Source organism: Pteropus medius, unplaced genomic scaffold, assembly GCF_902729225.1.
Source record: "Pteropus medius unplaced genomic scaffold, Ma_sr-lr_union100, whole genome shotgun sequence".
NCBI lineage: Eukaryota > Metazoa > Chordata > Mammalia > Chiroptera > Pteropodidae > Pteropus > Pteropus medius.
The window spans coordinates 308,086-334,924 of record NW_024349798.1 but is presented as its reverse complement, the minus strand read 5'-3'; the positions used below and the strand labels follow the sequence as shown (position 1 = coordinate 334,924).

Sequence of the window (26,839 nt, the reverse complement as noted above, 5' to 3'; positions counted from 1 at the left end):
GGCCTCTGTTTTGGGAGTTGGAGGCTGTGGCTCTGCCTCAGTTTTGCAACCACAGCTAGTAATAATCAATTGTTGTTTCTCTTCCATCCTCACTTTTCTGCTTTCTGCTCCACTGCTGCTGGCTGTGTGAAGCTCACAGCACTCCCAGTCAGAGCTGTTCAGGGAAGTTGCTGCACCTTCTTCCCTCCCCCTCCTCCTACAGGGAGCTCCTGCGCTGCGAGAGGCATCTTCTTTGTTTCTCCCAGTCTACTGCCTGACACACAGGTTTCTGACCTGTGGTAGCTCTTATGCACAGATCCCACACTCATACATGTTGGTGTGCAGTTTGGGTGTTTTTCGTTGAGTTTTAGATGTTCAGCTTATTGTTGTTGCAAGGGGAGAGATCCAGGGATGTCTCTCACTCCACCATGTGTTTGATGTTACTGAATGGGCCATAGTTTAATGTTTCTTTGTATGCCTTTTGATTTTTTTGTTGAAAACTAAACATTTGAATCTAATAATATAGTAATTCTGGGAATTAGATTCTTCCCCTTCCCCAGGGTTTGCTGTTGTTGTTGTTGTTGTTATTATTATTATTATTGCTTTGCTTGTTTTACTCTTTTTAATTGTTATAGGCTGTCTCTGTGCTAAAAATCAGCCTGAGATCTTAAGGTCTTAAGATCTTCTTACAGCATGGGTAGTTACTTCCTAAATTCTTGTGTGTACAGTTGCTTTTGAATGTCCTAGGTCTTAAATGTCTGGCTCCCAAAAGAGGAAGTAGAGAAAAATAAAGGTGGGGGAAAAGGCATCAGTCTTTAAATCTCCTAGAGGTTGCTTCAGCTAGAGGTGGAAGGACTTTCACAGCAATGGTGGCCTGACTCTGTGCTTGAAACTCTGAGATCAGAAGCTGCATCAATAGAGCACTGATCCCCAATATTTGGGGGATGGGGTCTTACTGCTCACTCTTGCTCCTGCAAGGTGCATGTAAGCTGCTCCTAAAATGCATGCATAGCTTCCTGACATGGGAGTGGGGGTAGTGGGGGGTTGGTAGAGGCTACCGTGCTAAAAGTTGAAATAGACTGAAAGTAACTTTGAATAGACTACTGAGCTCTTAAATAGTTATATCAAACAGATTCTGCTAGTACAATTGCTGTCTAGGTGGGAAGAAGAATTCCTGATATTTTTCACTTTGCCATCTTCTCAGAATTCTCTCTGATTCAATTTTTATTTGTTTTTTTTTTTTTTGGGGGCTTATTATAAACCAGGCATCTCCCTGTGCACTGGAAAATAGAGTGATGAGCAAGACAGACAAGAATCTCTGCTCTCATGAAGCTTCTATATTCTGGTTGGGGAGTCAGACAACAGAAAAACAAAATAAAATATAATATTATTTTATATAATAAGTGCTATGAGAAATATTTGATTATCTGTAGTAGACACTGTGTTTGCCCCATTCATATCTCATCAGAGTTTAATGTTTTCATGCAAGCTGGAATGATTTCTAGCTTACAGTACCTGCAACTGCTTGTCTGAGGGCTCTTTCTGTCTCCTGGAGCCTCTTCTGCCTGGGTGCAGGGCAGATTGGGAGCACTAGAGAATTAAGGCTTCACAAGAGAGCACCCCTTATCCAATAGCTGATGTGAGTTGTGGATAAGAATCTAGCCTCCAAGCCTGTCACTCAAGTGGGTAACTGAGGCATGTTCTACACTGCTTCCAAAGCTCCTTAGTGTATTGAACTTCAATTGTCCATAGTGGTAATTTGTTTCACCACATTTTTTATGGGCTCTTTTCTGTCTTTTCTTCCCCACTGGTATTTCCTCGGTCACCTACCAAATAAATTGCTTACACTTGAATCCTTGTCTCAGGTTCCATTTACACCATTTACAGGGGAATCCAAATTAAGATTTTTTCAAAAGTGGAGTGGGGGATAGGTGGGAGAGAATGGCTGGAAGCCTGTAGATAGGTGTCCATTTGCCATCACCTGGTCAGGTGCATACCCATTGGTTGGTTATTGAGAAAGGCCCTGCAGGTTTGAAAGCCATTCTGAGATTTTGCTTATGCTTTTACAGATAATGGTCCCTTGGTCATCATTCAGGGCAAGAAGGGGCCACAATGTCTGAGCTATAGCAACTTCCTGTAGTGATCAGAGTGTAAAAATTTTTACCAAAACAGACCCAGATTAGCCATTAAACTACTCCCCCACACCTTGCTTGGTATCCTTTCATCCTGGACTCATGGCCTTATTCTTCTTTCCTCAGCTCTTTTCCTTCTAGCAAGTATAGGCACTTTGTTTTAAATTATTTTTTGGTTTTTAAATTTTCTTTCTGATTATAAAAGTCATTCATTTTTTTTGTATAAAAGTTTTTAAACACAAAAGATATATAGAATAGAATTAAAATAATCCTGTGGCAGATTAAAACTGACCAAAAATTCTTTGACATATCTCCTATTGAGATGTGAGAATCTATGTCCCCTTTTCTTGACTGTGGATGAGCTCTGTGACAGCTTGAACAATAGAATATAGTGAAAGTGACTTTGTTTCCAGATCAAAGCCTTAAAAGACTGGAAACTTTCAATTCTTGTTTCTTGGAATACTTGCTCTTAAAATCTAACCACTATGCTGTGAGAATTCCAATGCACATAGAGAGGTTACACATACGACTCCAGTTGACAGCTCCAGCTGAACTCCTTGCCTGTAGCCAGCATCACCTCAGCCACTGAGTGATCCATTTTGAAAGTCCAGCCCAAATGAGCCTTGGATGACATGATCTGATTGTAACCATGTGAGATCCCTTAGTGAGAATTGCTGAGGTCAGACAATTCTCAAGACCATGAGATAATAAGTTGCTAGTTTAAGTAGCTAAGATTTGGAGTGGTTTGCTATGTAGCAATAGATGACAGGACACACCCATAATCCTACCATCCAGAAATAACCACTATTAACATTTTGTTTTTCACACACGCATATTTTAAACAGGTAATTTAAAAACAAATGTAGGGAATTTTTATGAATTTTTTTCAGAGAGCAAACATTTATTTGCTCTGGTTATTAAGAAAGTAGAACTAGGGTGAGAGAAAACACGTTAGAAGATAGAGTGAAAAAAATCATTGGCTTGGGGATCATCTTAGCAGTCACAAAAGATACAGTTAAGTATTCTATATATTTCATGAAGGTATGCTCCTGTGTCTTTGAAACAGATTTAGAAGTGACTAGATGAAATGTAAGGACATATTACAGAGTGAGACATCATTCAACCATTCTTCTATTGTTGGATATTTAGGCCGTTCTAGTTTTTCACTATTAAATAAATTGCTGCAATGCACAAGCTTATACATCCATCTTTGATTGTACTTCTCAGCTAATTCTTAGGATAGATTGTTGGAAGTGAAAATTCCTGGGCAATTTCCAAGGGTTTGAGGCTTTAAAAAAAACATCTTTGGTTTCTCTGTATTGTCTTCTAACATTTCTGTTAGACTCTTTAAAAGGCACAGTCCTATGTCTCTCCGCGCCTGATACTGCAAGAGTCCCCAGCTGACCTATGAAAAGCACTCCTGCCACAGGTCCACCAACGTGGGAACTTACTCAAATACAGTTTGGAAACTACTGGTTCTGGCTTGTTTTCCTTTCTGCTCCACAATCTGCCCCCTTACACAGCAGGCACCCAGACACTCTCCACTACAGTGCTTTCCATGGTGGAGAAGGCAGAGAAAATGTCAAGTCCTTTATTGGTGAGAGATCCATAGCAACTGCCACTGGGCCAGATGGACATGGGTGGTGGGATCTTCTGGTGCATCCAATCTGGCAGTGTACAACACGATCCTTGCTTCATTCTTGGCTGATAAATGTGTATCATCTAGCGTCTGATTTCTTGGCTGGCTGAATGAGGAGGCAGACATACCCTATTGTGTCCTGGTGCACACTGATCCTCTCTCTGGTGAAAGGAATGGTTTCATTGTCCTTTCAGTAGAACATAGGTGGTGACATGCCTATCACATGGCACTACAGCCTCATTGGGTCACCTTTGGGAACTCTGCTGTTCTGCAGTTTTTCCAAGATCACAGGCACTTTCTTCACCTCTTTGGCTGCTACAGTGAGCTCCAGACTAAAGCAATTCTGTATGATTTTTTTTGGTAGCAATGCACATGTAGGTCCCCATATCACGTTGAGTGAGCAAGTCAACAAGCAGAGAGTGAACTCTGATCTCTCTGACTAGCATCTTGTGGGAGGCGTCTGGTAGCATAGGTTCAAAAAGCACTAGGTTTCTCTGTGCCTGAGTTATCTTTATTGATGGTTACAAAGGAGGACAATTCTGGCTGAAGGGTATTCCTGTTTCCTTGGGCAGGAGGAAGGATATTTTGCAAAGTGTGTTTTTAGGGAGACATAGGGTGACTTCCTACATTTCTTGGTCTATATTGCTTAGAATACATGTTCCAGGAAGAAGTCTCTAAGCCTATTCAGCTTGCTTTTCATAATGCTTAGGCCAGCCATAGAAGCAAGTGGGCAAACAAACAACACCTTTGAAATAGTGACTCTGCTGGTTGGGGCTAGGAAGCTGGGTAGGGAGGGAACACAGGCTGTGGGCAGCCCCAGGAGGAAGGTCAAGCAGGGCTGTGTCTTCACTGAGCCCCTGCCCTCTTTCTTTGAGTCTCTAATAGACTTCTGCTTCCAACTTCTCTTTTTTCTGTCTTTCCTGGCTTTGGTGGCCTTCTTGAAGTAGCTCGGTGGTACATGAAGCCTCTGGGTTCCTGCTCTCTCCAGCGATGACTCACAGAGTCCTTCTGTTAACAGGTATACCAGGGGCTTGGGGTTGGGGGCCTTTAGGGTGAGAACTTTTAAGTCTGTGAGTAGAAAGAAGGAGTACAGAATATATAGGAGTTAGACTGAGGAGAGGCAAAGGGGATTTGAGGAAAGATTCATAAAGAAGCAGAGAACAGAGCTAGACCAAGATGGGATGACCAGAGAAGCTCAGATGACTGACTAAATTCATAGACTATGCAAGGAGGTTTGGCTTGACCCTTAACTTCACAGATAAGGAAACTGAGGCCTAAGGAGGCTCAGTGACATGCCAAAAGATGCACAGCAGGTAATGGATTCTCTTCTCAGAGTGTTTCTTCTTGGATTCCACTGCACCACCTCCACTTTGCCTCTAGTTCTATTTTCCAGGTGTAAATGTTTGTTGAATGATTGACTGATCAAAATGATTTGCTTGTTTCCTTTTATGCCTATGTTTTTGGCCAATGAGCCAAAAAAGGGAAAGAAATGCTTGAGAGTTGCATAGAAAGGAAATTGTCTAACTAAGTGTTTGTTGGGCAAGAACTTGGTTGTTGGGCAAATCATCAGGATGGGAACATAGGGTGAAGCTTAGAGAAGGACTGGAAGCACTTCATGTTGGTGATTCTTAGGTTAGGGGTCAGCAAACTATGGCCTGCAGGCATAAGGCAGGGATTCTACCATCTGTTTTTGTACAACCTGAGAGCCATAGGTCGCAGATGAACATTTGTAATCTATTCATGATAGGGAACACTAATCTTGAATTCCAATGAAGTGAAATGTTATCTCCCTCAAAAAATTCCATTGGTCTCATTATCAAATTTGTATTACAAAAAAGTGTACTCAACTATTATATTTTTAATTTTCTTAATAAAAAATTTGTGGAAATGCATTTTCTCTCATTATATAAATATCTTCATAATATACTCTACTTGCTTCTTGGCCCACAAAGCCTAAAATATTTACTATCTGGCCTTTTATAGAAAAAGCATGTTGACCTCTGCCCCAGGTTATCAGAGCTAGATTTGGGAGGCAGACATCTCCGTGCTGTCTCCATGGGTTAGGATGAATAACAACTGGAAGATGCACGGAGCAGGAGGATGAGCTACTTTCTTAACTATGTCCTTATCTATGCCTGATCATTATTTCTTTCTTTTCCCTCCAGCCTTGGCTTTATGTCATGGGTTCAACCTTGACACTGAAAATGCAGTGATCTTTCAAGAGAACGTAAGGAGCTTTGGACAGAGCGTGGTCCAGCTTGAGGGATCCCGGTAAGGGCCGCAGGTGGAGCTCCCTGTCTCACATGCTTTCTCTTTAAGACTTACATACCTGAAAAAAAGTAATTTCCTTAATTTTTTGTTTTGTTTTGTTTTTATTGATTTATTTTTGAATAGGTAATGCAATTACAGGTTCTAATTTCAAATGATACAGAAGAGGGTAATAGTGAAAAATCCTCCATACTTCAGTTCCCATCCTAGGACAGTTTCTTTTATGTTCTTTCAGAGAGAATCTATGCTGAATATACTTCTACATTTCTCTAACTCCCATCCCATGCACAATTGGTAACACATGTTAAACTATGGCCTCCTGCCTATTTTTGTAAATATATTTTATTGATGTCCCCCCCCCAATTCATCATTTATTGTTTATGGCTGCTTTGGAGCTACAATGGCAGAATCAAGAGGCTGTAACTGAGACTATATGGCCTGCAAAGCCTGAAATTTTTATCTTTACAGAAATAATATTTATGGAAATAATATTATCTTTCCAGATAAAGTTTTTTGGCCTCTGCTCTATACCGTCCTTTGCATTTTTTTCTTAATAGAGTTTGGTAATTTTACCAGGTAAGTGCATGAAGAGCTTATTTTTTTTTATGCTTGCATCATATTCTATTATTTGGAGATACTGTAGTTTACATTTGTATTACATTTAAATCTTTTTAATGATCATTAGATTATTTCCACACTTTTTCTATACAAACAGTGCTGTCATTTTGCACATGTGCAAGTATATTTGGAAGTAAATTCCTAGAACTAGAATTGCTGGATCCAAGGGTACATATGTGTGTGTAATTTTAATAGATATTTCCAGATTACCCTTTATAGAGGTGGCAACAATTTACACTCAAACCAGAAATCTATGGAAACACCTACTTTGCTGCCTATTTACCAATCCAATGTTATCAAACATCAATCTTTACAAGTTGAATAAGTGAGAAATGGTATCTCAATTTAGTTTTAAATTACATTTCTTTTTCAATGAGAGATTATTTCCTTTTCTTTGAACACTTTTTCTTATCTGCTACTTGTTTGTCTATTGGGTGTTTCTTCTTCTTCTCCTCCTCCTCCTCCTCCTCCTCCTCCTCTCCTCCTCCTCCTCCTCCTCCTTTCTTTTCCTAATTGATTTGTGGGAGCCGTGACTATATTGAGGAAAGTATGCTGGGGTATGAATTGTTAATCTCTCTCCTACCAGTTGATCATTTGTCTTTTAACTTGCTTATGGTAGTTTATCACAGACAAATTTATTTAAAATGACTGTGTGGTTGAATTTAACTATTTTTAAATCACCTCCGTTTTTGTGTCATTCTTACTCTTTTGTGTCCTTCACACTCTAAGATTTAAATATTCTCCCCCGCTTTTTTTTTGTTGAGTCTTCCTCCTGTTTCTAGGAATTGGAGAATATGTGTGAAGATCGACTCCCTCACTTTCCTTTGGGTGGCAGAACTTCTTCCATGATCTCCATGTGTCGATTTTCTCTTATTCCTGTAATGATCTGTTCCCCTCTCTCCCCTAGGGTGGTGGTTGGAGCCCCCCAGGAGATAAAGGCTCCCAACCAAACAGGTGGCCTCTACCAGTGTGACTACAGCATGGCCACCTGTGAGCCCATCCACCTGCAGGGTGAGTTGAGTCACTGCCCCTCCCAAACCCAGGGCTAGGGTTCTACCTGTGCATACACCTGAATTTGCCAGGCATTCCTTTTGTTCTGGGGGCTTGTGGTAGGGAATTCAGGGGTCCAGCTCCCAAGCATCTTTATTGTAGGCAGACTCTACCCCAGAAACTCTCAGGGATCCCCTTCATGTTCTTCTCCCATGACCTGGGTGCCCCCTTGACCTGTCAGACCTTTATGTCTCCCAGGCTGAGGTGACTTTTGCCCAGCTTTTCACGAGCCCTTTCATCTCCCTGAGTATAACCATGCACATATCTGTCCTTTCAGTCCCCCCCGAGGCTGTCAACATGTCTCTGGGTCTGTCTCTGGCATTTGCCACCAACCCTTTCCGGCTGCTGGTGAGTTGCCTCTGGGTCATGGGAGTGTACTAAGGGGAGGAATGGGGATGTGAGGGTGCTGAGGCTGGGGTTCTGTGGAGGATGGAGATGCTGGGGTGAAAGGACAGGAAGCAGGGTTAGCCCTTCCTATCTATACCCTGTCCCCAAGGCCTGCGGCCCCACCCTACACCAAATTTGCAAGGAGAACACCTATGTGAATGGCTTCTGCTTCCTGTTTGGACCCAATCTACTGCAGCAGCCCCAGAGGCTACCAAAGACCCTCAGAGGTAGGCTGTGTTTGGGAGAGAGTACAGAGAGGCAGCCGGAGACCAGATGGTTGGGGGCGGGGCTGGGTTGGGGAGCTACTCTCATGGTTTGGGGCGTGACTTGAGTACTAGGTGCAGATGGAGTGAGGAACTAGGTTCAGGAAAGAAAGAAAGAGAAGAGAAGAGAAGAGAGAAGAGAGCAGAAGACATGAGAGAGAGAAGAAAGTGAGAGACAGAGACAGAGACAGAGACAGAGAGACAGAGACCGAGAGACCAGAGACAGAAACAGAGACAGAGACAGAGACAGAGAGAGAGAGAGACAGAGAGACTGAGGGGTAGGTTCTAGGGTCTTGCATTAAAAAAAGAAGTCCCGATATAGCTGCTCATCTTCCTGAGATGATGTTCCAAGCATTGTCCTTAGAGTAAGTGCCTGAATCTCCTGATCGTAGCCTTTGAGCCTTTAGATGGTAAGGCCTCTGTTTACCTCTCCAACTTTTCTTCCATCTCTTCTATTTCTGTCACTGAGCTCCAACCACTCTGGCTGCCTTTTTTCTTCAAACTGTACTTGCCTCAGGGACTTTGCACTTACTATTCTTTCAGTCTGGCAGGCTCTTTCCCCAGGTCTCAGCTGACAATCCATTATTATCATCTCAGCTCAAATATCATCTTTTCTAAGAGGGCTTCCCTGAGTGGCTGACTTCTAATCATTCCCACCATCACTCCTTGTCACATTGTCATACCTTACTATCTTCTTATCTGTATATCCATATATTTATTTGTTCCTTATCTATCCTTTCTTCTGGAATATAGGCTCCCTGATAGCAAGGATATTGCCTAGCTCGTTCACTGTTTTATGCTTTTGTATCTATGGCTGTCCCTGAACTTAGCAGCTAAAAACAACATTAATTATCTTGCAGTTACTATGAATAAAGAATCTGGACATGGCTTTGCTGGGTGCCTCTGCCTAAGGGTTTCTCATGAGATAGAAATTAAGTTGTCAAACCAGAGCTGTGGTTTCATCTGAGGGCTTAACTGGGAGAAAATCCACCTCCAAGCTCACTTACAAAGTTGTTGGATTGAGGTCCTCAGTCTAACAACTGGCTGTTGGCTGGAGGCTTCCTTCAGTTACTTGTCACATGGGTCTCCCCATAGAGCAGCTCATAACATAGCAACTGGCTTTCCTCAGGGTGAATGAACAAAGTGAGTGAGAGAAGAGAGAACGGGAACCCAAGACAGAAGCCACAGCCTTTTTACAATCTATTCTCAGAAGTAACAGCTCATTACTTCTGCCACTCCTTTGAAATGAGTCAAAAAGTCCAGCTCAAACTCAAGAGGTGGGAACTATGCAAGGGCATTATTACTAGGAGTTGAGAATCTTGGAGACTGTCTCGTCTGGGTGGTTGCCTACCACATCCCTCTTCTCCAAACATTTGTTGATTGAAGGAGAGTGAGTGAGTGAATGGATCTGTTTTTTCAAGTTGCTTTCTGTCACTGATTTATTTAACTACTTGGCCATCTTTTTGCTTGTCTCCAAGTTGGTTCTGGAACCAAGGGCAGATATGTCTTTCTTTCATAGTTAAAAAAATATATATATTCTATTAAAAATAATTTTTAATTTTTTGATTACAGTTGACATACAATGTTGTGTTAGTTTTAAGTGTACAAACATAGTGATTAGGCATTTATATAACTTATGAAGTGATCTCTCTGATAAATTTAGTATTCATCTGACACCATACATAGTTATTAAAGTATTATTGACTATATTCCTTATGCTATACTTTACATTCCCATGACTATTTTGAAACTACCAATTTGTATTTTTTAATCTCTTCCCCTTTTTCACCCATCGAACACCAACCCTCATCCTATCTGGCAATCCTCAGAGTGTTCTATATATCTATGAGTTTGTTTCTGTTTTGTTTGTTCATTTGTTTTGTTGTTTAGATTCCACATATAAATGAAATAATATGACATCTGTCTTTCTTTGTCTGACATTCTATTCAGCACAATATCTTCTATGTCCATTATGAAATATCTTTTCCATCCTTATACTTTCAGTCTGTGTGTGTCTTTTAATCTGAAGTGAGTCTCTTGTGGGCAGCCTTTGTAAGGCTACACTATCTTTTGATTGGAGCATTTAATTCTTTTTCATTTGAAGTACTTGTTGATACATATGTAGTTATTACCATTCTTTATTTATAATATATATATCTCCCTCTGGTGCCACCTGTTAAGATTCAGCAAGCAATCCACAGATTGCTGAAACCACGCCATAAACTGAGGTCAGCTGCCACCAGTGTGGGTCTTGGAGCTTGCTCTGCAAGTTGCACAGGACTTGCGAAGGACACAACTGGATGTGGCTTGGGTAGGGCTGCGAGCTGGGAGAGGCAGAGTTTCAGGGAATCCTCTGGGTGGAGTGACTTCTGTTATCTAGTTTGATGACATCTCAGCTATGGCAGTGCCTGTGTCTGCACACATAGAGGGGGTAAGCCTCAACAGAGGAACAATGGATTCTACCAGCACTTGTGTCCAGGAGAAAGCCTCACCTCTGGCCTTCACTCTGACAACTCAGCATTCCCCTGTAAGTCCCTAGTTTCCCTCTCTCCCAACAGCCGACGGGATGCTGGTGCTTTGAGTGAGTAAGTCTGTCACTGCAAAAGTCCAGGTGCAGACATGGCCCCTTTAAGAGGAAAGTCTGCAGCTGTGGTAGCCTCTGTCCCACTCAGCTACTCAGGACTGGGCAGCTTCATGTCCTTGTCTCATCTTACCTCCTCCTGTTAAAGGGCGATTTCTTATTTCTCTCCCTAGATGTAAGGCTTCTGTTCATCTGGACCCAAGGTGACTCTGCTTGGTGTTTGCTCTGTGTTTCCATCACAATTTTGATGTGGTTGTAAGAGCAGATGAATAAAACCTCTATAATCTATGCCATTTTGGCTGGTCTTCCTCCTCCTTTAGCTGTTTCTTATATGGGAAGCTCTTTATCTGCCTTTTGATTCTAAATGAAAGCTTTGCTGGATAGAGTAATCTTTGTTGTAGGTCCTGGGTTTTCATCACTTTGAATATTTTGTGCCAAGCCTGTCTGGCCTGCAAAGTTTCTGTTGAGAAATCGGTTGAAAGTCTTATGAGAGCTCCCTGTAGGTAACTAATTCCTTTTCTCTTGCTGCTTTTAAGATTCTCTCTTTGTATTTAACCTTTGGAATTTTAATTACGATGTGTCTTGGTGTGGGCCTCTTTGGGTTCACCTTGTTCGGGACTCTCTGCGCTTCCTGGAGTTGTATGTCTATTTCCTTCACCAGGTGAGGGAAGTTTTTAGTCATTATTTCTTGCAATAGGTTTCAATTCCTTGCTCTCCTACTTTTCCTTCTGGCTATCCTTTGATGAGAATGTTGTTGCGCTTGACGCTGTCCCAGAGGCCCCTTAAGCTGTCATTTTTTTGGATTCTTTTTTCTTGTTGCTATTCTGATTGGGTGTCCTCTGTTACCCCATCCTCTAAATCGCTGATTAGATTCTCTACTTCATCCAATCTGTCGATTCATTCTAATGCACTCTTCATCTCAGATATTATATTTTTCATTTCCAGCTGGTTCTCTTTTATGTTTTCTGTCTCCATTTTTATGTTTTCTATCTCTTTGTTAAAATTATCACTGAGTCCATCTACTCTTCCCCTAAGTCCTTGAGCATCCTTATAACCGGTGTTTTGAACTCTGCATCTGTTAGATTGCTTGTCTCCACTTTGTTCAGTTCTTTTTCTGGAGCTTTGTTCTGTTCTTTTATGTGGGACATGTTTCTTTTGTATTCCCATTTTGGCTGCCTCCCAGTATTTGTTTCTATGTATTAGATAGGGCTCATAAGTCTCCTGGTCTTAGTAGAGTGGCTTTATGTAGTAGGTGTCCTGTGGGGCCCAGTGGTACATTCTTCCTTGGTCACCTGAGTGAGGTGTGAGTTGTATGTGCCCTTCTGATGTAGTTGAGCCTTGGTTGCTGTTTGCACTTTGATTAACCCTTGGGCTGATTGGTTGTGAAGATTGACTGGTGAGGGGCTGACCCTATGGAACAGGATTCACTTTACCAGGGCTCTGGTGCCTGCCCAGTCTGCCCTTCATGTGTGTCCTCCTCAGATGCAGCCCTAGGTGGTGCTCTGGCTCTGTCACAGGTTGAAGTAGGGCACTGGGTGTGCCAGCTCAAGGGCTTCCTGGGAGGGGCCTAGCTGCAGGCCAAGTTTAGCTGCAGCCTATGCACTTTCAGGGCCACCTGATAAGAGTCACCAAGCAATCTGCAGATGGCTTCCACCCATGCTGGGCTTATAGGTGCTTCGAGAGGCCAAGGCAGAAACTGAGGCCAGCTGCTGCTAGTGCCGGGCTTGGGGCTGCTTAGCAAGCGGTATGGGGCATGCCTGAGGCCAGATGCTGCTTCTTTGGGTTTGTGAGACTTCAAGAGGTTTTAGGAAAGTCAGCAGCATGAGCTGAGCCAGGGCATTTGCATGGAATACACCACTGGAAGCAGCTTTGATGGGCCCGCAAGTTGGAAGAGGCAGTCTCAGAGAATCTCCTAGGCAGAGTGACCTGTATTATCTAGCTTGACTGAGACTCAGGTATGATCGTTGCCTGCATGTACAAGCTGGGCGGGAGGAGGGCTCAACCAAGGAACAATGGATACTGTCAGCACTTCTGTCCAGGAGAAAGCCACCCTTCCAGCCCTCAGCCTAGACCAACAACTCAGTATCTATCCATATGTCCCTGGCATTCCTCGAGCAGCTTTCCTAGCACTGGAGCTCAGAACGAGTGAGTCTGTCAGTGTGTATGTGTGGGTGTGAGCACTTCAAGAGAAACGTCTGTGACCCCTGCAGCCCTTTGTCTCGCTCAGCCACAATCTCCACTGGTTTTTAACAGCCAGAGGTTGTGGAGACTTTTCTTTCGGGCACTGGAACTCTGGGCTGGGGAGCTCAGTGTAGGGCTAGGAACTTTCGCTCCTCAGGGGGTTGGGGTGGGGGGACTCTGCAGCCAAGATAACCCTCCCGATTCTTTACTGCATACACTGTTGTGGGACCGTCCGTTTTGTGTCTCTGCCCCTCCTACTAGCCTGTTCTTATGTATGTCTCTGGTTGTAGAACTTCTATTCAGTTAGACCTCAGGCGACTCCCAGTTATGATTGCTCTGTAGTTTCGTTGTAATTTTGGTGTGGTTGCAAGAGAAAGCATACATAGCATCTAGCTTGTATGCCATCTTGGCCAGTCTCTTCATCATTATTTCTTTAAACAGGTTTTCAATTCCTTTCTCTCTCTCTTCTGGTATCCCTATGCTGAGAATGTTACACTTGATATTGTCCCAGAGTTCCCTTAAACTGTCCTAATTATTTTGGATTCTTTTTTCTTTCTGCTGCTCTGATTGGGTGTTTCTGCTACCTTATCTTTTTGATCACTGTTTCAATTCTCTGCTTCATCTAATCTATTGTTGATTTCTTCTCATGTATTCTTCATTTCAGTTATTGTATTATTCATTTCTGACTGGTTCTTTTTATGTTTTCTATCTCCATTTTCATATTTCCTATCTCTTTGTTAAAGTTCTCACTGAGATTGTTGAGCATACCTATAACCAGTGTTTTGAACTCTGCATTTGGTAGATTGCTTGTCTCCATTTTGTTTATTCTTTTTCTGGAGCTTTGTTCTGTTCTTTCACATGTTTTTTTTTGTCTCTCCATTTTGGCTGCCTCTCTGGTGTTGTTTCTACTTATTAGATAGAGCTGCTATGTCTCCCAGTCTTGATAGAGTATCCTGTAGGGTCCAGTGGTGCAATCTCCTTGGTCACCTGAGTCAGGTGCTTCAGGTGTGTCCCTTGTGTGGGTTATATATGCCCTCCTGTTGTAGTTGAGACTTGGTTGCTGTTTGCATGTCAATGGGAGGTATTGACCCTCAAGCTGATTGTTGTGAGGACTGGCTGTGACTACAGTGGAGGAGCTGTTGTTGTACAAGGATTGACTCTATGGAGCAGTATTAGCTTTAGCAGGGCTCTGGTGCCTGTCCAGTCTATCCTTTGGACATATTGTTTGTGGAGGTGGTTGGGTGGTGCTCTGGTGTGATCTGAAGAGGACCACTGGGTGTGTTAGTTCTGGGGCCTCTTGGGAGGTACTTCAGTGCAGGCCAAAGTCAGCTGCTGCCTGTGCCCTGCCTGGGGCACTTAGTATGAGCTACAAAGTGATCTTCAGATGGTTGCCACTTGTGCTGGGCTTAGAGGTGCCTGGGAGAGGCTAAATTGTGAACTGAGGGTGGCCGCTGCTAGTGCTGGGCTTGGGGCTGCTTAGCAAAAGGTATGGTGCTTGCTGAGGCTAGATGCTGCTTGTTTTGGGTTTGTGAACCTTTGAGAGATTTTAGGAAAATCTGCAGCAAGAGCCAAGACAGGCCATTTGTATTTATTGTTCTTTTTTCGCCAGCTCTACACCTTTGTACCTCATTCTTAACAGATAACTTTCCTTCCTGCCTCACAGAGAAAACCAAGGCTGCCAGGCATGATCTCCCTCTACTTCCCCCTTCTCCTTATCCAAATTTGCATGAAGGCACCACTCTTGGCACTATCTCACTGGTTTTAGAAGAGGACCTGTCTCTCTGCCTTTCCATGAGTGATTCCCCCATTTGGGCTTTAGAGGCTCATTCGCTTCAACTCTGGGGCCCATATCTTCAATCATTCATTCTCTTCAGGAGCTTAAAGTTCTCTTGCTGCTTTGAATGTAAATATGCTCATGCTATGCATGTCTTAAAAACAATCAGCCACTAAAATTGATACCTATGAAAATAACTTTCCCTCTTCCTGGTCTCCTCCCCATCTTCTGCCATCTCTCCTTCCCTTCACCATTAAACTTCTTGAAAGGGTTCTCTCCACTTGTTTCTATTTCTCTCATGTCGTGATTCTTTACCCTCTGACATCTGGCTTCTACTCACCCACTGTACAGACTTTGTTCTTGCAAATGGCATTTGTGCCCCCTAAATGACAAATCTCTTTTCTATCCTCATGTTCACTACTTTTCTGATGTGACCTGTAAATCATTACTTCCCTTCCCTTCCTTCCCTTACCTTCCTTCCCTTCCTTCCCTCCCTTCCCTTCCCTTCCCTGTTTCTTTTTCTTCCTTTCCCTCCCCTCCTTTTTCTTGCTTCTCCCACTGTAGAGGGCTTCTGCTAAGCATCATCCCCAGGCCATCTTCCTCTGCCATCCCTGACTGTCTGGAGAATGGGGTTATAGCTTCTATTCTTTCCTATGTGTTCTTGCCTTATTGCATCAGATTCTGTGGCTTCAGCTCTCACTCCTACATTTCTCTCTTCAGTCTTCACTCTCAGGAGTTCAAGGCTCTTGTTTTAAAACACATTTTCTTTTTTTAAAAAATTAGATAATACATGCACTTGGTTCAAATTTCAAAAGGCACTAAGGCTATACTGTAAAAATTTCTTCCTCTTGGGTCCCCCAGCCTCCTGTTTCCTTCTTGGGAGGCAGCCACTGTTACCAGTTTCTTATGTCTTCCGGAGATACTCCATGTATTACAAATACATATATACCCATATTCTTCACTTTGTGCCACAATGGTAGCATGCTATACACACTGATTCTTTTTACATATCTTTGAGATGAAAAATTTTTTTTCTGGCTAATTTTTGTATATTTTTCATATAAGCCTTAGAATCTGCCTGTCTGTTTTAATTTATTTTATTTTATTTTTTTTTTTAGGCGAGGCAGCCCTTGGTTGACCTCACAGATTGCAAAGACCTTGTCAGCTTACAATCCCTTATTTTTTTTATTTTTTATGCCTACATCATTTAGTCTTCCTAGGTAGTCTCCCATCCAAGTACTAACCAGGACTGACCCTGCTTAGCTTCTGAGATCAGATGGGATTGGGCTTGTGCAGGGTAGCATGGCCATAGACTGCCTGTCTGTTTTAAAAAAGCCAATACTTTTTTTAGTAATTTTATTTTTTTTTGATGTCATACAATGAAATTGATCTTTTTATTTCTTTAAAAAAATTATTTTCCAATTGCAGATGGCATACAATGTTATAGTAATTTCAGGTGTACAACATAATGATTAGAAATTTATATATCTTATGAATTGATCATTCCTATAAGTCTATGACCCATTTGACACCATACAGTTATTATAATATTATTGACTATATTCCCTATGTTGTACTTTACATCCCCATGACTATTTTTTAGTGTACAGTTACATGAATTTTAAAATATGTATAGCTTTATGTAAATAACAGCATGAACGGGATACAGAAGAATTCTATTACCCCCCTAAAAAATCCTTTGTACTATCCCTTTACAGTCTGTTGCTTCCTCCCCTAGCACCTCACACTCACTATATAGTTCTCCATCACTATATAGTTTGTCTTTTCAAGAATGCTACATAAATAGAATTATAACCTTTTGAGTTTGGCTTCTTTCACTAGCATAACACATTTGTGATTCATTCACATCATTGTGAGTATCAGCAGATCTTTCCTTTTTTATTGCTGAGTAATATTTCATTGGATTTACTACAGTCCCATTCACCATTTCATCCATTCACCCACTGAAGAATGTTTGGGTTATTTTTAATGTTTTATAATTATGAATAAAGCTGCTAGAAACTCTTCACTGCTATGGCAATCTTTCTAAAATACATAAAGATCATCTCACTTCCTTTTCTAAAAACCTTCAGTGGCTCGTCAGTGCCTAAGGGACAAAGTCAAACTTCTTTTTGGGATAGAGAGACTTTTTCCAACTATTCTCTGCTTAATGTCATAGCCTTGTCTCCATCTCCATCATATAGATTTACCCTGGAAGTGCCATTTCCATTCCTGGATTCTGCCAGAATTCTTTTAGGCCCATCCTCTTTGTATCAGAGTCTCTACTGGAACAGATGGCACATTCCAGTAAAGACAATTTGAGGAGGGTTTATTTACAAAGGGGCTAATTATAAAGTTGTGGTAGGATCTAGAGGAACTAAAAGGGACAGTCCAGGAACCCAGAGAAAGCAGCACCAGAACTGTTACTACCCCTAAGCTGATGGGATAAGGAAAGGGAAGAGTCACCAGGCTGTAGAAGAGAGAGTCATGTGGAGTGGGCCTCCTTGAAAGGAGCAGTTATCTTCTATTGCAGACACAGCTGTCCCAAAGCACACTTGCAAGGAAGGAGCTGAGAAGAGAATACTCTGATTTCACTTTACTCCATCTTTCCAGTTTTTTTGCTGAGATTCCTAATTGGGAAAATCCAACTAGAAGCCAGAGAGTAAAAAAGCCCTGTTCATGTGGACCATGGGGGCCAGCTTCCCAGGCTGAATGGAAGAGGGTAGAAAGTGTATTTGGGGCAGGGGGCAGAAGGGAGGAGAACATCCAGCATATTTCTATACGTGCTATTCTTTTTTTCTTGTAATTTATTTCTCCTTTTGTATTTCTGGAAAATTATTTCTCATTCTTCATGGGGTAGCTCTAGCAGCTTTATTCATAATATCACTACTTTCTCTAATTTGTTTGGGCAGAATTAACCCAAAATTTTAATGCCAATTTGTCCAGGTTTTATTTAATTTGGAAGATTGGATTGAATTTTGTTTACCTTTTATTCTAATTGTTCAGCAGAGAGGTGACATGCAAAACATAAACCTGAAGGCTCTAGTACTTAATCAATTCATGCTCTTTTCCCTTTTCCTCAGAGTGCCCTCAACAGGATAGTGACATTGCTTTCTTGATTGATGGCTCTGGTAGCATCATCTCAAGTGACTTTCAGCGGATGAAGGAGTTTGTCTCGACTATGATGGACCAATTCACAAAGTCTAAAACCTTGGTGAGGGTCAATGGGTAGGTTAGGAAATAGCACATATAAGGCTGGCAAAGACATGGAAACCAGACTGTCAATTTCCCCTCCTACTCCAATTGTAGACTTTGACAAATTGCCAATCAATCATGGTTTTCTTTTGAGATTCTCTTTCTTGCTCTGTCTGGATTAAGACTCAGTATTCTCCCAGCTCTCTATAAATTGGGCATCTCTGACTAATTGATAGGGATTAGCATGGGAGATGAAACTCACATGTCATCTGTGGCTGAGTTTTAATACTGAGAAGTGGGGGCTGGCGGTATATCTCTTTTCTGATGAGGCAGAAGGAGGGAGCGCAGTGTAGAATTTGGAGGAATTTGAAGATGGGAGTGTTTTAAAATTTATGTAGAGCTTTCTGGGAGATGGCTAAGGGGGAGGAGGGGGGCACTTTCTCCATTGTAATTCTAGGCGCTCGTTCCCAGTTCTCTTTGATGCAGTACTCTGAAGACTTCCAGATTCATTTCACCTTCAAAGATTTCAAGGATAAACCTAACCCGAGACTGCTGGTGAGACCAATAAAGCAGCTGTATGGGGAGACACACACTGCCACAGGAATCCTGAAAGTAATGTAAGCTCTTCCCTCTTTGCTTAGGATTGAAGAAGGAGGTGATATTCTTAGCCGGGTTTTAAAGGATGGGGTAGTCATTCAAACAAGGATAGAATGAAGGATATTTCTGGTTGAAGGAACAGCATGAGTAAAGGTGTGGAGGAGGAACTGTTCATGGTGTGTTCATGACAAAAGTTGTGAGTAAAGGTGGGAGTAGAGGGGAGAAGTGAGAGGAAGGTTAGAGGGATGCTAGAAAGATCAGTTGAGGCCAGATCACTAAAGGCAACACAAAAACCATTGGAGATCCAATGAAAGTTTTAAGCAGTGGGGAGATGTCACCCTATCTTGTTTTGGAAAGTTCACTCTGATGTGTGTGTGTGTGTGTGTGTGTGTGTGTGTGTGTGTGTGTGTGTGTGTGTGTGTATGTGTGTGTGTGTATGTATGTAGAGGCAAGGGTGGGGTCGGGACAAATGTACAGAAAGATGAGCTAGAGAGCTGTTGTGTCAAACCAGGAGAGCTTTGATGAGGACCAAATTAAGCTTATTTAAAGAAAAACCATTTTTTTAATTTAAAAGGAATAATGCTTAGTTAAAAAATCAACCTATGTAAAAGTATATAAAGGCAGCAAAGACTTCTTTTCTTTCTGCTCTTCTCCCCTCTTCTCCTGCCTTTTCAGGTCCTTAGGGAGCCAAATCTCATTGTACATCCCAGGGGAGGCCAAGCCTTTCTTAGACAAAGCCCAGCTGCATCTGCATTTGTGACTGCTGACATTCCCTCCCTAGCATTCATTAAGAGTATGTCTGTCTGCTTGCATTTGACTTTTCCCTCATCTTCCCTGGACAGAAGAGAAGTGTTTAACAGCAGGAACGGAGCCCGGGAGAATGCCCGTAAGATCCTAGTTGTCATCACAGATGGAGTAAAGTATGGTGATCCCTTAGAGTACAAGGATGTCATCCCTGAGGCAGACAGAGAGGGTGTCATTCGCTACGTCATTGGGGTAGGAAATGTGGCTCTCTCGCTTAATGCTTCTGTGGAGCCTTTTTGCTTGGCTATACCCTTCCTTCTATTAGCAGATATCAATGAAATCAAAATGATGTAACTGTCATTGCTAGCCCATATGTGCATGTATCAGTTAACTATTGTCAAAATAATGCTGGGTAACAAACTAACCCAAAATGTAGTGGTTAAAAAAATAATTGACAATTTATGTATGGCAATTTTTCTGTTTTTACTATGCTCACTCATGCATCTGCAATCAGTGGCAGGTTGGTTGGCAGCTCTGTTGATCTTGGCTGGGCTCTCTTCATTTTGAGAGTTGCCAGCTATGTCTGTCTGCTGGACTGGGATAGCAGGAGCAACAGGGAAAACTTGGCTTTTCTGCTCTGTACCTCATCCCCCAGTGGACTAGTTTGGGCATGTCCTCATGGTAAAGGCAGAGGAACAAAAGAGCAAGTAGAAATGTTGTAAGCACCTTTTCAAGCCTCTGTTTTCATCATATTTATCAACATGCAAGACACGTGGCTGAACCCAGAGGCAAAGAGAAGGGCAGATTACTCTGCCAAGAATAGGAGGGCACAGCAAAGTATTGGGGAAATGGCTTAGATACAGGAATGGGTAAAGGGTGGAATCATCAGTGTAATCAAACTACCACAGTATCTGTGTGAAAAGGTGCATGACTTGGCAGTAAGAAACACCTTCATATGAAAAGAAAAGGCTCCCCTACCCTGGAGAGGTCAGCCCTACACCAGGAGGCATGGCACAGCAAATGGACCAAAGGCTAGATTTCATCTCCCATTTGCTCTCTTGACAGATTGCCCTGCACAGTACTACTTGCTCTACTATACTTGGCAACCCTGTTTCAGTGGCCTTCTGGTGTATTTCCTCATGTGATAAATATTGTTTCAGATATTTTTTTCTGCAGAATTTTCTTTGCTGGATGAGACTGCTACTGCCAGACAATGTCTGATTTGGCGTCTGTTCTTGCTAACAGGTGGGAGTTGCCTTCAATAGTGAGAGATCCCGCCAAGAGCTTAGTACCATTGCATCCAAGCCGCCTCGTGATCACGTGTTCCGGGTGAATAACTTTGAAGCTCTAAAGACCATTCAGAACCAGCTTCAGGAGAAGATCTTTGCCATTGAGGGTGAGCTAAGGTTCTGTATTCCTGGAGCAGCCCCAGAGGCAGCCCCTCAACCCAAAACAACTATGCCTTTCTAGAAACTAGAATTTCTGCAACTCTGGTTTTACTTGATCAGTTCATTTGAAGTAGAAGGACCTAGGCTTTTATCTCTAATTTTGCAATTCTTGGCCATAGGCTGAAAAATTGGAGAGTAGGGGAGCCAAAGCCCATGCAGTATTTCCCCCCAAATTTGGATATGTTGCCAACATTTGTCTGTTTGGTTCCTTGCTGTTTCACCAGTGCCTAAAATAGAGCCTGGTATATAGATGGTGGTCAATAAAAGTTTGTTGAATACAAGAATTTAAAATTTGAAGAAGGTTCATATACAATCTGGATTTATGGCTTCTCTTGAAAAGTTGGAAGATTATAAACCTTGAGGACCACATTTTAATTTGGCAAAAAGTGGCTGGAGCCAAAGAGCCACCATCTCTTTAAAAGAGGTATATGCTTTCTAGTTCAAGATAGCTCTCATTTGAGCCTCCTTCTGTCTGGCCCACAACATTTGAATTTCCAGTCCCTGTTCTAGGCTCTTCTGCCTTCTTTAATGTAAAAAGTTCTCCTCTTTCCAGGTACTCAGATAGGAAGTACCAGCTCCTTTGAGTATGAGATGTCTCAGGAAGGCTTCAGTGCTTCCATAACCTCCGTAAGTGGTTGTTTGTTAAATTGTGAGGATGGTAAGAAGGCAGAGAAGAAGCCTAAGGGTTTGGGGGCTTTTCTTTGTGATGGGTATTTTTTTTGGAGGCACCTCTTTGATGGGCAGCAGTGGTCCTTTCTTCCTTTCTAGTCAATCTTGTTCTTTTCTTTTTAAATTGAGATATAATGGACATAAGATATATTAGTTCAGGTGTACAAAATAATGATTTGATATTATCACATATAGTTACAAATTTTTTTATGATGAGAACTTTTAAGATTCTCTTATTAACTTTCAAATATAGAGTACAGTATTATTAACCTAGTCGCCATGCTATACATTATATCTCCAGGATTTATTTATTTTATAACTGAAAATTTATACCTTTTGACCACCTTTACTCATTTTACTCACTCACTACCCCTTTCCTTTGGCAATCACCAATTTGTTCACTGTATCTGTAAGTTTTTTTTCATAGCTTCTCTATATAAGTGAGATCATATCATATTTGTCTTTCTTTGTCTGACTTATTTCACAAAGCCTAATGCCCTCCAGGTACATCCATGTATTCATGTTGTCACAAATGACAGGATTCACTTATTTTTTTATTCTATTTTTTAATTAATTAATTTTTTATGGTGACATTGGATAATGAAATCCAATAAGTTTCAGCTGTATACTTTAACAGTAAGGCATATATATATTTACACTGGGTGTTCACCTCCCATAGTTAGATTTCTTTCTGTCACCACATATTTGACACCCTTTACCCCATCTACTTCCCCACTTCCCCCCACCCCTACCCTATGGTAACCACTAGTCTATAGTCCATGTCCATGAGTCTCTGTTTGTTTGTCCTGTTCATTTGTTGCTTTTAGGTTTATATCCCACATATAAGTGATAGCATGTGATTTTCAACTTTTTCTGTATGGCTTATTTCACTTAGTATGATTATCTCGAGGTCCATCCATGTTGCTGCAAATGACATGTGTCATCTCTTCTTATGGCTGAGTAATATTCCATTGTATATGACATGTGTCATCTCTTCTTATGGCTGAGTAATATTCCATTGTATATATGTACCACAGCTTCTTTAGCCAATCATCTATCGTAGGACACTTTGGTTGCTTCCATGTCCTGGCCACTGTGAATAGTGCTGCTATAAACATCGGTGTGCAAATATCTTTTTAGATATGGGTTTTCAAGTCTTCAGGGGTAAATACCCAGTAGAGAGATTGCTGGATCATGTGGTAGGTCAATTCTTAGTTTTTTGAGGAATCTCCATACTGTTTTCCATAGTGGCCGTACCAATTTGCAGTCCTACCAGCAGTGTATGACAATTCCTTTTTCTCCGCATCCTCTCCAACATTTGTTATTACTTGTCTTGTTGATTGCAGCTATTCTAATAGATGTGAGATGGTATCTCATTGTGGTTTTGATTTGCATTTCCCTAATAGCTAGCGATGATGAGCATCTTTTCATATATTTGTTTGCCATTTGTATGTTCTAGGGAGAAGTGTCTGTTCAGGACCTCTGCCCATTTTTTCATTGGATTTTTTTTTTTTGTTGTTATTGAGTTTTATGAGTTCTTTGTATATTTTGGATATTAGGCCCTTATCAGAGGCATTGCTTGCAAATATATTTTTCCATTTGGATGGTCCTCTCTTTACTTTGTTGATGATTTTTTTTTGCTGAGCAGAAGCTTTTTAGTTTGATGTAGTCTCATTCATTTATTTTAGCTTTTACTCCCCTTGCCTTTGAGGCCAAATTCATAAAATCTTCTTTAAGTCCAAAGTCCTTGAGTTTGTTTTCTTCTATGCATTTTATTGTTTCAGTTCTTATATTCAGATCCTTAATCCATTCTGAGTTAACTTTGGTGTGTGGTGATAGACAACAGTCTAGTTTCATTCTTTTGCAGGTGGCTTTCCGTTTTCCCAGCACTATCTATTGAAGAGGCTTTCCTTTCTCCACTGTATATTTTTGGCTTCTTTGTCGAAAATTATTTGCCCATATAAATATGGGTTTACTTCTGGACTCTTGATTACGTTCCACTGCGTGTGTTCGTGTGTCTGTTTTGTTGCCAATACCATGCCGTTTTGATTACTGTCGCTTTGTAGTATAATTTGAAGTCGGGCAGAGTGATGCCTCTAGTCTTGTTCTTTTTCCTCAGGATGGCTTTGGCAATTGGGGGTCTTTTGTACTTCCATACAAGTCCAATGATTTTTTGTTCCATTTCTTTAAGAAATGCCAATGGGATTTTGATGGGGACTGCATTAAATCTGTATAATGCTTTAGGTAATATGGTCATTTTAACTATGTTGATTCTTCCAATCCAAGATCACAGAGTATCTTTCCATTTCTTTGTATCTTCTTTGATTTCTTTTAACAGAGTCTTATAGTTTTCGTTATAAAGGTCCTTCACATTTTTCGTTAGATTTATTCTATTTTTTTTTGTTGCAATTGCAAAAGGAATTATTTTTTCCACTTCTTTTTCTGATGCTTCATTATTAGAGAATAGGAATGCTATGGATTTTTGAATGTTGATTTTGTATCCAGAATCTTTGCAGTATTTACTTAGTGTCTAGTAGTGTTCTTGTGGAGTTTTTAGGGTTTTCTATATAGAGAATCATGTCATCTGCAAATAGTGACAGTTTGACTTCTTTGTTTCCTAATTGGATGCCTTTTATATCTATCTCTTGTGTGATTGCTCTCGCTAGGACCTCCAATGTTATATTGAAAAAAGAGTGGTAATAGTGGACAGTCTTGCCTTGTTCCTGATCTTAGAGGGAAGGTTTTTAGTGTTTTTCACCAATAAGTATAATGTTGATTGAGGGCTTGTCAAATATGGCCTTTATTATATTAAGGTTTTTTCCTTCTATAACGATTTTGTTAAGTGTTTTTATCATAAATGGGTGCCATATCTTGTTGAAGGCTTTTTCTGCATATATTGATGTGATCATCTGATTCTTATTTTTTAATTTGTTTAAGTGGTGTATCACATGAATCGATTTGCATATGTTGAACTATCCCTGTGCGCTTGGGATGAAGCCCACTTGATCGTGGTGTATAATCTTTTTAATATGTTGCTGTCTACAGCCACCCTGAACATGCCCAATCCTGTCTGATCTCAGAAGCTAAGCAGGGTCGGGCCTGTTTAGTACTTGGATGGGAGACCACCTAGGAAGACCAGGTGCTGTAGGCATGAAAAAAAATGTTGCTGTTTTCGGTTCGCTAGCATCTGTGTTCATGAGAGATATTGGTCTGTAGTTTTCTTTTTTTCTTTTTTTGTTACCTTTACCAGGTGTTGGTATCAGAGTAATGTTGACCTCATAAAATGTTTTGAGAAGTATTCCCTGCTCTTTGATTTTTTGGAAGTGTTTGAGGAGACTAGGTATTAAATCTTGTTTGAACGTTTGGTAGAATTCACTGGTGAAGCCATCTGGTTCTGAACTTTTACTTTTTGGTAGGTTTTGACGATGTTTCAATTTCCATACTGCTGATCGGTCTATTTAGATTTTCCAGTTTTTCTTGATTCAGTCTAGGAAGGTTGTATCTTTCTAAGTACTGGTCCATTTCTTCTAGGTTATTCAATTTGGTGTTGTATACTTTTTCATAGTATTCTTGCATGATCCTTTGTATTTCTGCAGTGTCTGTTGTAATTTCTCCTCCTTCATCCCTGATTTTGTTTATTTGTGTCTTTTCTCTTTTTTTCTTGAGTGATTCTAGCCAGGGGTTTGTCAATTTTATTAGCCTTCTCAAAGAACCAGCTCTTTGTTGCATTTATTTTTTCTATCTTTTTTGTTTGTTTGTTTTCAATTTCATTTATTTCTGCTCTAATTTTGATTATTTCTTTCCTTCTGCTGACTTTAGGCTTCATTTGTTCTTTCTTTTCTAGTTTTTTAAAGATGAAGTGTTAGGTTGTTTATTTGGGCCTGTTCTTGTTTTTGGAGATAGGCCCGTAATGATATGAACTTTCCTCTTATGGCTGCTTTTGCCGTGTCCCAAAAGTTTTGTTGATATGTTGTACTATCATTAACATTTGTTTCTATGTATCTCTTGACCTCTCTTTTTATTTCTTCTCTGACCCAGTCATTCTTCAGTAATGTATTATTTAATCTCCATGTATTTGTGGTTCTTCCTGCTTCTTTTTACAGTATATCTCCAGTTTCAAAGCATTATGATCAGAGAATATGGTTGGTATGATTTCAGTCCTCTTATATTTGTTGAGGCTATATGTGGTCAATTGTTCCAAGTGTACTAGAGCAGAATGTATAAGCAGCTGTTTTGGGATGGAAGGCTCTGTAAATGTCAATTATGTCCCGTTGGACTAAAGTATTCTTTAAGGATGTTATTTCCTTATTGATTTTCTGTTTGGATGATCTGTCCATATCAGATAGTGGGGTATTTAGGTCTCCTACTATGATAGTGTTTTGGTCTGTTTCTCCCTTTAGTTCTGTTAGTAATTGCTTTACATGTTTTGGGGCTCCCTAATTGGGAACATAAGTATTAATAAGTGTTATGTCTTCTTGGTGCATGATTCCCTTTATCATTATGAAGTATCCCTCAGTATATTTCCTTATTTTTTTATTTTGAAGTCTAGTTCTTCTGATATTAGTATTGCTACTAGCACTTTTCTCTGAATGCCATTTGCTCAAAATAGTATTTTCCACCGTTTCACTTTAAGTCTATATTCGTCTTTTGAGCTGAGATGTGTCTCCTGGAGGCAGCATATAGTTGGGTTTTGTTTTTTGATCCAATCTGCAACTCTGTGCCTTTTTACTGGTGAGTTCAATCTATTAACATTTAGGGTGATTATTGAACTATGAGGTCTTATAGCCATTTTATCTTTTGCTTTCTGGTAGCTCAGTGTTTCCATTGCTTGTTTGTCCTTGTGTTCTGTTTTTTTTTTTTTTTTTAATTTTGGTTGGGTTTTGTGAGTTTTCCTTCTGGTCCTTCTTGTTTTATGCTACATATAGTCATCTATTTTCTTCTGTGTGTGCCTTATCTCCATTCCCCTTTGCAAATTTGGATCTTTGAATCCTCCCCTTTTCTGTCATTGTTGTCTCAATTTGTCCCTATGTGTACTGAATGTTCATTACTATCTTGCTATAGAAAATCTCTTCTTACTGTTTAAGCTTATAATGCCCTATTCTTAGTAAGGGTTGCACTCCTCTGCTTCTATTAGCTTGTTAGTCGCCTTATAAATTATGTATTTTTTTTTGATAATTTTGTTTTAGGTGAGCTGACCCCTTTCAGTATTTCTTGTAGGGCAGGCCTCGTAGTGGAGAATTCCCTCAATTTTTGTATGTCTGGAAAGGTCTTAATTTCTCCTTCATATCTAAAGGAGAGCTTAGCTGGATACATT

At 40.8% G+C, this 26,839-nt stretch overlaps 1 protein-coding gene and 1 pseudogene across 8 annotated transcripts in view; both read left to right on the top strand.

Annotated features, from left to right (window-relative positions):
• Positions 1-4,619: 4,619 nt before the first annotated feature.
• The window catches only part of ITGAM (integrin subunit alpha M), a 61,831-nt gene continuing 39,611 nt past the window's right edge, over positions 4,620-26,839 (top strand). For 6 of the 8 annotated variants that reach the window (XM_039884406.1, XM_039884408.1, XM_039884411.1 and 3 more), the window contains exons 1-10: positions 4,620-4,768; positions 5,916-6,021; positions 7,544-7,647; positions 7,964-8,034; positions 8,183-8,300; positions 17,956-18,086; positions 18,539-18,684; positions 19,507-19,660; positions 20,654-20,804; positions 21,410-21,483. In XM_039884406.1, the coding sequence (XP_039740340.1) occupies positions 4,741-4,768; positions 5,916-6,021; positions 7,544-7,647; positions 7,964-8,034; positions 8,183-8,300; positions 17,956-18,086; positions 18,539-18,684; positions 19,507-19,660; positions 20,654-20,804; positions 21,410-21,483 (1,083 nt within the window). In that variant the 5' untranslated portion in view covers positions 4,620-4,740. The other 2 variants (XM_039884413.1, XM_039884412.1) reach the window with 2 other exon arrangements.
• Positions 24,563-24,676, top strand: LOC120620671 (uncharacterized; annotated as a pseudogene).